The sequence below is a fragment of the Mustelus asterias genome, unplaced genomic scaffold (assembly GCF_964213995.1).
Source record: "Mustelus asterias unplaced genomic scaffold, sMusAst1.hap1.1 HAP1_SCAFFOLD_327, whole genome shotgun sequence".
In the NCBI taxonomy this organism is placed as follows: Eukaryota; Metazoa; Chordata; class Chondrichthyes; order Carcharhiniformes; family Triakidae; genus Mustelus; species Mustelus asterias.
In genome coordinates, this window is record NW_027590289.1 from 211,708 (window position 1) to 224,298 (window position 12,591).

At 47.3% G+C, this 12,591-nt stretch overlaps 1 protein-coding gene across 1 annotated transcript in view; it reads right to left on the reverse strand.

The window, feature by feature from the left end:
- Window positions 1-12,591, reverse strand: part of LOC144486379 (granulocyte colony-stimulating factor receptor-like) — a 274,469-nt gene that overhangs the window by 90,765 nt on the left and 171,113 nt on the right. The window contains exon 10 of the mRNA XM_078204416.1: window positions 2,161-2,349. Within this exon, the coding sequence (XP_078060542.1) occupies window positions 2,161-2,349 (189 nt within the window). The remainder of the gene's footprint in view (window positions 1-2,160; window positions 2,350-12,591) is intronic.

A 12,591-nucleotide genomic window follows, 5' to 3' on the forward strand; every position in this document is an offset into this window, starting at 1 on the left:
CAGGAATCCATCTATCCGTGATTTAAACATATTCAACGAGGTAGCCTCCACCACTTCAGTGGGCAGAGAATTCCAGAGATTCACCACCCTCTGAGAGAAGAAGTTCCTCCTCAACTCTGTCCTAAACTGACCCCCCTTTATTTTGAGGCTGTGCCCTCTAGTTCTAGCTTCCTTTCTAAGTGGAAAGAATCTCTCCACCTCTACCCTATCCAGCCCCTTCATTATTTTATAGGTCTCTATAAGATCCCCCCTCAGCCTTCTAAATTCCAACGAGTACAAACCCAATCTGCTCAGACTCTCCTCATAATTAACACCCCTCATCTCTGGTATCAACCTGGTGAACCTTCTCCGCACTCCCTCCAAGGCCAATATATCCTTCCGCAAATAAGGGGACCAATACTGCACACAGTATTCCAGCTGCGGCCTCACCAATGCCCTGTACAGATGCAGCAAGACATCTCTGCTTTTATATTCTATCCCCCTTGCGATATAGGCCAACATCCCATTTGCCTTCTTGATCACCTGTTGCACCTGCAGACTGGGTTTTTGCGTCTCATGCACAAGGACCCCCAGGTTCCTCTGCACAGCAGCATGTTATAATTTCTTTCCATTTAGATAATAATCCAATTTGCTATTATTTCTTCCAAAGTGAATAACCTCGCATTTGTTAACCTTATACTCCATCTGCCAGATCCTTGCCCACTCCTCAGCCTGTCCAAATCTCTCTGCAGACCTTCTACGCCCTCCACGATTCAGTTTTCCACTTATCTTCGTGTCGTCTGCAAACTTTGTTACCCTACACTCAGTCCCCTCCTCCAGATCGTCTATATAAATGGTAAATATTTGAGGCCCCAGTACCGATCCCTGCGGCACGCCACTAGTTACCATCGACCAACCAGAAAAGCACCGATTTATTCCGACTCTCTGCTTCCTGTCAGATAGCCAATCCCCAATCCATGCTAACACCATACCCCCAACTCCGTGTGACCCAATCTTCTTCAGCAACCTTTTGTGAGGCACCTTATCAAATGCCTTTTGGAAATCCAAAAACACCGCATCCACCGGTTCCCCTCCGTCAACCTCACTAGTCACATCTTCATAAAAATCCAACAAGTTCGTCAAGCACGACTTTCCCCTCATGAATCCATGCTGCGTCTGCTTAATAGAATCATTCTTATCCAGATGGCCTGCTATTTCTTCTTTAATGATGGATTCCAGCATTTTCCCAACTACAGACGTTAAGCTAACCGGCCTGTAGTTACCCGCCTTTTGTCTATTTCCTTTTTTAAACAGCGGCGTAACATTAGCCATTTTCCAATCCGCCGGCACTACCCCAGAATCCCAGAAGTTGTACCCCAGAAGTTGTATAGAACTTTGGTGAGGTCACAGCTGGTGTACTGTGTGCAGTTCTGGTCGCCACATTACAGGAAGGACGTGAACACACTGGAGGGGGTGCAGAGGAGATTCACCAGCATGATGCCTGGGAGGGAATGTTTAAGTTATGAAGAGAGGTTGGATCGGCTTGGGTTGTTTTCGTTGGAGCAGAGAAGACTGAGGGGCGACTTGATTGAGGTGTTCAAGATTATGAGGGGCATGGATAGGCAGCAGCTGTCCCCTTTAATTGAAGGGTCAGTTACGAGGGGACACAAGTTAAAAGAGAGGGGTGGGAGGTTTAGGGGGGATTTGAGGAAAACCTTTTTTACCCAGAGGATGGTGACTGAAGGGGACGACTTTTGTGCTTAATATCATGGATGTTTTTACGCGTTTATATCAAACTTATGTTGCCCGGTAATGAATGATGGGAAATACTGTCAGCAGCTCACAGCAATGCGATGACTCATGGAGAGGCTCCTTGCACCCCCTAATCACTTCAGACAGAATTAATCACTTTAGACGCCAGGCAGGGAAACATAGACAATAGCTCAACTGATTAGATTATGCAAGAAGTTCAAATCACAAAGGGAGCTCTCCAGAAAGAGATTGGCCCAGGAGAAATAGGATCACTTCATCATTAGCCACAGATCAACTTAAAAAGTATCTGGATGAGTACTTGACATATTATAACATTCAAGGCTATGGGCTGGAAAGTGGGATTAGGTGGGCAGGTCAGGGCCTTTCATGCGTCAGTACATGAGTCTATGAGAGAGAATTGCTTCTTACCTTGTAGAACACAACTCGTGACGTCAGCTGCAAGCTTCTTCCAGCTCATTTCTCCAGAAACCCCTCCTGATATTTCACACCATTCGACCACATAACCATTCACTGCAGTTCTGGGAGAAGTCCAATTAACCTGGAGACTGTGCTCAGTTATTGAAATAACATTGACACTTGAAGGAGGAAGCTTAATATCTGAAAAAGGTAAAAGAATAAACAGTCCACAGGAAGCACCAATCAAATTTTAACTACCTACTGGTCTTACATGTGACTCCAGATCCACAGCAATGTGGGGGTCCCTTAAATGTAATCTGAAATGCCCCAATCAGTCAGTCAGTTCAACGATCATTCGAAATCAGCAACAAGTGCTGGCGTGGCCAGTGATGCGCCCGGAAATAATAATATTGGAGCTGGCATTGGATTTGATATTTACCTTGGTAGATTTAGCTAAGGTAGATAAGGAAAAGCCGCTCTCATTAGTTGGTGCTGCAAAGACAAGGGTTTGAGCAAATCACTTTGAGAAGTGGAAGAACCCCTCCAGCGATAAACGGAAGGAAGAGCATCCAGTAGAGGTGGCTGAGGGACTTCACTGGAGCATTCTGGGAGAAGTCGGCCCAGCAACGTCTACAAAGAAGTAGGAAGCAGAAGGTCTGGTGTCAAGGAGCGGTAGGCCCGAAACACTACATTGGAGTTTCCCTCCAACCTTCCTCCTCTAACCAAAAAAAAGGGCACTGTGAGGAGGTAAAAGTGAAAGTAAGAGTTCAATAAATGTTCTTAAATAATTTAATTGGTGATAGAAATCTCGGTCAGTGGGGTTAAGCGCTGCACTTCTGAGATCTGGGAGATCTGTGATACTTCCAGAGTCTCGGACAATTACATCTGGATGAAGTGTACCCAATTGCAGCTCCTCACAGACTGCATAGATAGGCTGGAGGAGCAGTTGGATGCATTAGGAGCATGAAGGTGGCAGAAAGTGTCATAAACAGCGGCAGATGACACCAAGATTAGTGGCATAGAGGGCAGTGAAGAAGGTAATCTCGGATTGCAACGGGATCTTGATCAATTGGGCCAGTGGGCTGATGAATGGCAGATGGAATTTAATTTAGATGAGCGCGAAGTGATGCATTTTGGGAGATCGAACCAGGGCAGGACTTATTCAGTTGATGGTAGGGCGTTGGGGAGAAAGAACAAAGAACAAAGAACAATACAGAACAGGAACAGGCCCTTCGGCCCTCCAAGCCCGCGCTGCTCCCTGGTCCAAACTAGACCATTCTTTTGTATCCCTCCATTTCCACTCCGTTCATGTGGCTATCTAGATAAGTCTTAAACGTTCCCAGTGTGCCCACCTCCACCACCTTGCCTGGCAGCGCATTCCAGGCCCCCACCACCCTCTGTGTAAAATACGTCCTTCGGATATCCGTGTTAAACCTCCCCACCCTCACCTTGAACCTATGACCCCTCGTGAACGTCACCACCGACCTGGGAAAAAGCTTCCCACCGTTCACCCTATCTATGCCTTTCATAATTTTATACACCTCTATTAGGTCTCCCCTCATCCTCCGTCTTTCCAGCGAGAACAACCCCAGTTTACCCAATCTCTCCTCATAACTAAGCCCCTCCATACCAGGCAACATCCTGGTAAACCTCCTCTGCACTCTCCCTAAAGCCTCCACATCCTTCTGGTATGTGGCGACCAGAACTGGACGCAGTATTCCAAATGTGGCCGAACCAACGTTCTATACATCTGCAACATCAGACCCCAACTTTTATACTCTATGCCCCGTCCTATAAAGGCAAGCATGCCATATGCCTTCTTCACCACCTTCTCCACCTGTGACGTCACCTTCAAGGATCTGTGGACTTGCACACCCAGGTCCCTCTGCGTATCTACACCCTTTATGGTTCTGCCATTTATTGTATAGCTCCCCCTTATATTAGCTCTACCAAAATGCATCACTTCGCATTTATCAGGATTGAACTCCATCTGCCATTTCTTCGCCCAAATTTCCAGCCTATCTATATCCTTCTGTAGCCTCTGACAATGCTCCTCACTATCTGCAAGTCCAGCCAATTTCATGTCGTCTGCAAACTTACTGATCATGCCAGTTACACCTTCTTCCAGATCGTTTATATAAATCACAAACAGCAGAGGCCCCAATACAGAGCCCTGCAGAACACCACTAGTCACAGGCCTCCACCCTCTGCCTTCTGTGACCAAGCCAGTTCTCCACCCATCTAGCCACCTCCCCCTTTATCCCATGAAATCCAACCTTTTGTGCCACCCTACCATGAGGTACTTTGTCAAATGCTTTACTAAAGTACATATAGACGACATCCACGGCCCTTCCCTCGTCAACCATTCTAGTCACTTCTTCAAAAAACTCCACCAGGTAAGTGAGGCATGACCTCCCTCTCACAAAACCATGCTGACTATCATTAATGAGTTTATTCCTTTCTAAATGCGCATACATCCTATCTCTAAGAATCCTCTCCAACAACTTCAAGCTCACCGGCCTATAATTTCCCGGGTTATCCTTCCTACCCTTCTTAAATAACGGGACCACATTAGCTATCCTCCAATCCTCTGGGACCTCACCTGTGTCCAGTGACGAGACAAAGATTTGCGTCAGAGGCCCAGCGATTTCATCTCTCGTCTCCCTGAGCAGCCTGGGATAGATTCCATCAGGCCCTGGGGATTTGTCAGTCTTTATATTCCCTCAAAAACCTAACACTTCCTCCCTTGTAATGGAGATTCTCGCTTACCGCTCAACACTTCCCTCCGAGACACTCCCAGTCAACACATCCCTCTCCTTTGTGAACACCGACGCAAAGTATTCATTTAGGATCTCCCCTACTTCTTTGGGCTCTAAGCATAATTCCCCACTTTTGTCCCTGAGAGGTCCAATTTTTTCTCTGACAACCCTTTTGTTCCTAACGTATGAATAAAATGCCTTGGGATTCTCCTTAATCCTGTCTGCCAAGGACATTTTGTGACCCCTTTTTGCCCTTCTAATTCCTCGTTTGAGTTCTTTCCTACTTTCTTTGTATTCCTCCAGAGCTCCCTCCGTTTTTAGCTGCCTGGACCTACCATACACCTCTCTTTTCTTTTTGACCAATCCCTCAATTTCCCTGGTTATCCACGGTTCTCGAATCCCACCCTTCCTATCCTTTTTTACAGGCACATGCCTATCCTGCAGCCCTAACAACTGTTCCTTAAAAGACTCCCACATGCCAGATGTGGATTTACACTCAAACACCCTCTCCCAATCAACAGCTGCCAATTTCTGCCTCATCCCACTAAAGTTAGCCTTCCCCCAATCCAACACCTTACCCTTGGAACACCACTCGTCCTTTTCCATCACGATCCTAAAGCTAACAGAATTGTGGTCACTATTTGCCACATGTTCCCCTACCGAAACTTTGAAGACCTGACCGGGCTCATTCCCCAGTACTCGGTCCAGTATAGCCCCCTCTCTAGTCGGGCTATCTACATATTGTTCCAAAGAACCCTCCTGTACGCATTTTACAAATTCCTCCCCATTCAGACTCCCAGCCCTACGCGATTTCCAGTCCATACCAGGGAAATTGAAGTCTCCCACTACAACAACCCTATTTTTCCTGCACCTATCCATTATCTCCTGACATATCCGTTCTTCCACTTCCCTTGGGCTGTTGGGGGGCCTGTAGTATACCCCCAACATAGTGACTGCGCCCTTCCTGTTTCTGAGCTCCACCCACAGTGACTCGTTACACGACCCCTCTGAATTGTCCTCCCTCTGCACCGCTGTGATATGCTCTCTAACTAATACTGCTACTCCCCCACCTCTTTTGGCCCCTCCTCTGTCTCACCTAAAACACTTGTATCCCGGAATATTCAGTTGCCAGTCCTGTCCCTCTTTCAACCAAGTCTCTGTCACCGCAACCACATCCAAATTCCTCGTAAGCATTAAGGCCCTAAGTTCTTCTGTCTTACCTGCTACGCTCCTTGCATTGAAGTAGATGCACTCCAGACCTCCAGACCCAGTGAGGTCATCCTCCCCTAGGGTGCTCTTCTTCTTTGCCAGCCTTGTCCTGGCCCCAAGCTCATCCCCAGCCTCTACACTTGTCGACATAATTTTTTGATCCCCACCCCCCTGCCATATTAGTTTAAACCCACCCGAACTGCACTAGCAAAACTCCCAGCCAGGATATTCGTGCCCTTCCAATTTAGTTGTGACCCATCCTTCTTGTACAGGTGCCCTCCTCTCTTGAAAACTTCCCAGTGATCCAGGAATATGAAGCCCTCCCTCCTGGACCAGTCCTTTAGCCAAGCGTTCAATTGTACTATCTCCCTATTCCTAGACTCACAGGCCCTAGGTCTTGGGAGCAGCCCAGAGATTGCCATCCTGGAGGCCCCACTTTTTAGCCTATTTCCCAACTCCCTGAATTGCTCTCGTAGGATCCCCCTGCTCTTCCTATCTACGTCATTTGCACCAATGTGTATAATGACATCCGTTTCTTTATCCTCCTCTTTTAATATGCCTCCTATCCACTCGGAGACATCCAGTACCCCAGCACCAGGTAGGCAGACTAACATCCTAGAGTACTGTTCGCACCCACAGAATCGCCTGTCCATGCCTCTAACCGACGCGTCCCCCACCACTATTGCTCTCCTGGCTGATCTTTTTGTGGACTTAGCTCCACTTACCCGCCCACTCACCATAAGCCTTAATTCCTTTACTGTTCAAAAATGTAATTATCCTTGCCTTAAAAACATTCAATGAGGTAGCCTCAACTGCTTCACTGGGCAGGGAATTCCACAGACTCACAACCCTTTGTGTGAAGAAGTTCCTCCTCAACTCAGTCCTAAATCTGCTTCCACTTATTTTGAGGCTATGCTCCCTAGTTCTAGTTTCACCCGCCAGTGGAAACAACTTCCCTGCTTCTATCTTATCTATTCCCTTCATAATCTTATATGTTTCTATAAGATATTAGCAATATGTGGATAGGCTGACAAGAGGTGGGGCCACATTGGATTTGGTACTGGGAAATGAACCGGGCCAAGTGTTAGATTTGGTTGTGGGACAGCCCTTTGGAGATAGTGACCACAATTCGGTGTCTTTTGTTATTGCAATGGAGAGGGATAGGGCCGTACGGCAGGGCAAGGTTTATAATTGGGGGAGAGGTAATTATGATGCGATTGGGCAAGAATTAGGGGGCATAAGATGGAAACAGAAACTGTCAGGGAAAGGCACTCATGAAAAGTGGAACTTTTTCAAGGAACAAATACTGTGTGTCCTTGATAGGTATGTCCCTGTCAGGCAGGGAGGAAATGGCCGAGTGAGGGAACCATGGTTCACAAAAGAGGTGGAATGTCTTGTAAAAAGGAAGAGGGAAGCTTATGTAGGGATGAGGAAACAAGGTTCAGATGGCTCGATTGAGGGTAACAAGTTAGCAAGGAATGAGCTGAAAAAGGGGCTTAGGAGAGTTAGGAGGGGGCATGAGAAGTCCTTGGCGGGTCGGATCAAGGAAAACCCCAAGGCTTTTTACTCTTATGTGAGGAATAAAAGAATGACCAGTGTGAGGTTAGGGCCGGTCAAGGACAGTAGTGGGAACTTGTGTATGGAGTCAGTAGAGATAGGAGAGGTGATGAATGAATATTTTTCTTCAGCATTCACCAAGGAGAGGGGCCATGTTTTTGACGAAGAGAAGGTGTTACAGGCTAATAGGCTGGAGGAAGTAGATGTTCGGAGGGAGGATGTAGTAGCAGTTTTGAATAAACTGAAAGTCGATAAGTCCCCTGGGCCTGATGAAGTATATCCTAGGATTCTTTGGGAGGCAAGGGATGAGATTGCAGAGCCTTTGGCTTTGATCTTTGGGTCCTCACTGTCCACGTGGATGGTGCCAGAGGACTGGAGAGTGGCGAATGTTGTTCCTCTGTTTAAGAAAGGGAATAGAAATGACCCTGGTAATTATAGGCCGGTTGCTCTTACTTCGGTGGTTGGCAAGTTGATGGAAAAGGTCCTTAGGGATGGGATTTACGACCATTTAGAAAGATGCGGATTAATCCAGGATAGTCAGTACGGATTCATGAAGGGTGAGTCGTGCCTCACAAATTTGAAAGAATTTTTTGAGGAGGTAACTAAGTGTGTTGATGAAAGTAGGGCAGTTGATGTCACATACATAGATTTTAGTAAGGTGTTTGATAAGGTCCCCCATGGTTGGCTTATGATGAAAGTAAGAAGGTGTGGGATGGAGGGAAAGTTGGCTGATTGGATAGGTAACTGGCTATCTGATCGAAGACAGAGGGTGGTGGTGGATGGAAAATTTTCAGACTGGAGGCAGGTTGCTAGCAGAGTGCCACAGCGATCAGTGCTTGGTCCTCTGCTATTTGTGATTTTTATTAATGACTTAGAGGAGGGGGCTGAAGGGTGGATCAGTAAATTTGCTGATGACACCAAGATTGGTGGAGTAGTGGATGAGGTGGAGGGCTGTTGTAGACTGCAAAGAGACATAGGATGCAAAGCTGGGCTGAAAAATGGCAGATGGAGTTTAACCCTGATAAATGTGAGGTGATTCATTTTGGTAGGACAAATTTAAATGTGGATTACAGGGTCAAAGGTAGGGTTCTGAAGACTGTGGAGGAACAGAGAGATCTTGGGGTCCATATCCACAGATCTCTAAAGGTTGCCACTCAAGTGGATAGAGCTGTGAAGAAGGCCTATAGTGTGTTAGCTTTTATTAACAGGGGGTTGGAGTTTAAGAGCCATGGGGTTATGCTGCAACTGTACAGGACCTTGGTGAGACCACATTTGGAATATTGTGTGCAGTTCTGGTCACCTCACTATGAGAAGGATGTGGAAGCGCTGGAAAGAGTGCAAAGGAGATTTACCAGGATGCTGCCTGGTTTGGAGGGTAGGTCTTAGAACATAGAACATAGAAAGCCACAGCACAAACAGGCCCTTCGGCCCACAGGTTGCGCCGATCACATCCCCACCTCTAGGCCTATCTATAGCCCTCAATCCCATTAAATCCCATGTACTCATCCAGAAGTCTCTTAAAAGACCCCAACGGGTTTGCCTCCACCACCACCGACGTCAGCCGATTCCACTCACCCACCACCCTCTGAGTGAAAAACTTACCCCTGACATCTCCTCTGTACCTACCCCCCAGCACCTTAAACCTGTGTCCTCTCGTAGCAACCATTTCAGCCCTTGGAAATAGCCTCTGAGAGTCTACCCTATCCAGACCTCTCAACATCTTGTAAACCTCTATCAGGTCACCTCTCATCCTTCGTCTCTCCAGGGAGAAGAGACCAAGCTCCCTCAACCTATCCTCATAAGGCATGCCCCCCAATCCAGGCAACATCCTTGTAAATCTCCTCTGCACCCTTTCAATGGCTTCAATATCTTTCCTGTAATGAGGTGACCAGAACTGCGCGCAGTACTCCAAGTGGGGTCTAACCAGGGTCCTATAAAGCTGCAGCATTATCTCCCGACTCCTAAACTCAATCCCTCGATTAATGAAGGCCAGTACGCCGTACGCCTTCTTGACCGCATCCTCCACCTGCGAGGCCGATTTAAGAGTCCTATGGACCCGGACCCCAAGGTCCTTCTGATCCTCTACACTGCTAAGAATGGTACCCTTCATATTATATTGCTGCTTCATCCCATTGGATCTGCCAAAATGGATCACCACACACTTATCCGGGTTGAAGTCCATCTGCCACTTCTCCGCCCAGTCTTGCATTCTATCTATGTCTCGCTGCAACTTCTGACATCCCTCCAAACTATCCACAACACCACCTACCTTGGTGTCGTCAGCAAACTTACCAACCCATCCCTCCACTTCCTCATCCAGGTCATTTATGAAAATGACAAACAGCAAGGGTCCCAGAACAGATCCCTGGGGCACTCCACTGGTCACTGACCGCCATGCAGAGAAAGACCCCTCCACAGCCACTCTCTGCCTTCTGCAGGCAAGCCAGTTCTGGATCCACAAGGCAACAGCCCCTTGGATCCCATGCCCTCTCACTTTCTCAAGAAGTCTTGCATGGGGGACCTTATCGAACGCCTTGCTGAAGTCCATATAGACCACATCCACCACTCTTCCTTCGTCAATGTGTTTGGTCACATTTTCAAAGAACTCAACCAGGCTCGTAAGGCACGACCTGCCCTTGACAAAGCCGTGCTGACTACTTTTGATCATACTAAACTTCTCTAGATGATCATAAATCCTGTCTCTCAGGATCCTCTCCATCAACTTACCAACCACTGAGGTTAGACTCACCGGTCGGTAATTTCCCGGGCTGTCCCTGTTCCCTTTCTTGAATATAGGGACCACAAGATGTTGGAAAAAATTATAAGGGATAGGATTTATAGTTATTTGGAGAGTAATGAATTGATAGGTGATAGTCAGCATGGTTTTGTGGCAGGTAGGTCGTGCCTTACTAACCTTATTGAGTTTTTTGAGAAAGTGACCAAGGAGGTGGATGGGGGCAAGGCAGTGGACGTGGTATATATGGATTTTAGTAAGGCGTTTGATAAGGTTCACCATGGTAGGCTTCTGCAGAAAATGCAGATGTATGGGATTGGGGGTGATCTAGGAAATTGGATCAGGAATTGGCTAGCGGATAGGAAACAGAGGGTGGTGGTTGATAGTAAATATTCATCATGGAGTGCGGTTACAAGTGGTGTACCTCAGGGATCTGTTTTGGGGCCACTGCTGTTTGTAATATTTATTAATGATCTGGATGAGGGTATAGTTGGGTGGATTAGCAAATTTGCTGATGACACCAAAGTCGGTGGTGTGGTAGACAGTGAGGAAGGGTGTCGTAGTTTGCAGGAAGACTTAGACAGGTTGCAAAGTTGGGCCGAGAGGTGGCGGATGGAGTTTAATGCGGAGAAGTGTGAGGTAATTCACTTTGGTAGGAATAACAGATGTGTTGAGTATAGGGCTAACGGGAGGACTTTGAATAGTGTGGAGGAGCAGAGGGATCTAGGTGTATGTGTGCATAGATCCCTGAAAGTTGGGAATCAAGTAGATAAGGTTGTTAGGAAGGCATATGGTGTCTTGGCGTTTATTGGTAGGGGGATTGAATTTAGGAGTCGTAGCGTTATGTTGCAACTGTACACAACTCTGGTGCGGCCGCACTTGGAGTACTGTGTGCAGTTCTGGTCCCCACATTACAGGAAGGATGTGGAGGCTTTGGAGAGGGTGCAGAGGAGGTTTACCAGGATGTTGCCTGGTATGGAGGGGAGATCCTATGAGGAGAGGCTGAGGGATTTGGGATTGTTTTCGCTGGAAAGGCGGCGGCTAAGAGGGGATCTTATTGAAACATATAAGATGATTAGAGGTTTAGATAGGGTGGATAGTGATAGCCTTTTTCCTCTGATGGAGAAATCCAGCACGAGGGGGCATGGCTTTAAATTGAGGGGGGGTAGTTATAGAACCGATGTCAGGGGTAGGTTCTTTACCCAGAGGGTGGTGAGGGATTGGAATGCCCTGCCAGCATCAGTTGTAAATGCGCCTAGTTTGGGGGCGTTTAAGAGATCCGTAGATAGGTTCATGGACGAAAAGAAATTGGTTTAGGTTGGAGGGTCACAGTTTTTTTTTTTTTTAACTGGTCGGTGCAACATCGTGGGCCGAAGGGCCTGTTCTGCGCTGTAATGTTCTATGTTCTATGTTCTACATCTGCAATCCTCCAATCCTCCGGAACCTCTCCCGTCTCCATCGACGATGCAAAGATCATCGCCAAAGGCTCCGCAATCTCCTCCCTCGCCTCCCACAGTAACCTGGGGTACATCCCATCCGGTCCCGGCGACTTACCAACCTTGATGCCATTCAATAGTTCCAACACATCCTCTTTCTTTATGTCCACATGCTCGATCCTTTCTGTCCACCGCAAACCAGCAGTACAACCACCCAGATCCCTTTCCACCGTGAATACCGAGGTAAAGTATTCATTAAGCAGCTCCGCCATTTCTAACGGTTCCGCACAAACTTTTCCCCCTTCACCTTTTAAGGGTCCTATGCCTTCACATCTCATCCTTTTACTCTTGACATATTTGTAGAAAGCCTTGGGGTTCTCCTTAATCTTACCCGCCAAGGCCTTCTCATGACCCCTTCTCGCTCTCCTAATTTCCTTCTTAAGCTCCTTCCTACATCCCGTATACTCCTCTAAATCCTTAACACCTCCTAGCTCTCTGAACCTTCTGTACGCCTCTCTTTTCTTATTCACCAGGTTCATCACAACCTTGGTGCACCACGGTTCCCGTACCCTACCAACACCCCCCTGTCTCATCGGAACGTTGTCATGCAGAGCTCCAGACAAACATTCCTTGAAAATCCTCCACTTTCCTTCGGTACTTTTCCCCAAGAATGCCTCCTTCCAATTTACCCGTCTAATTTCCTCCCTGATGACACTGTATTTCCCTTTACTCCAGAGAAACACTTTCC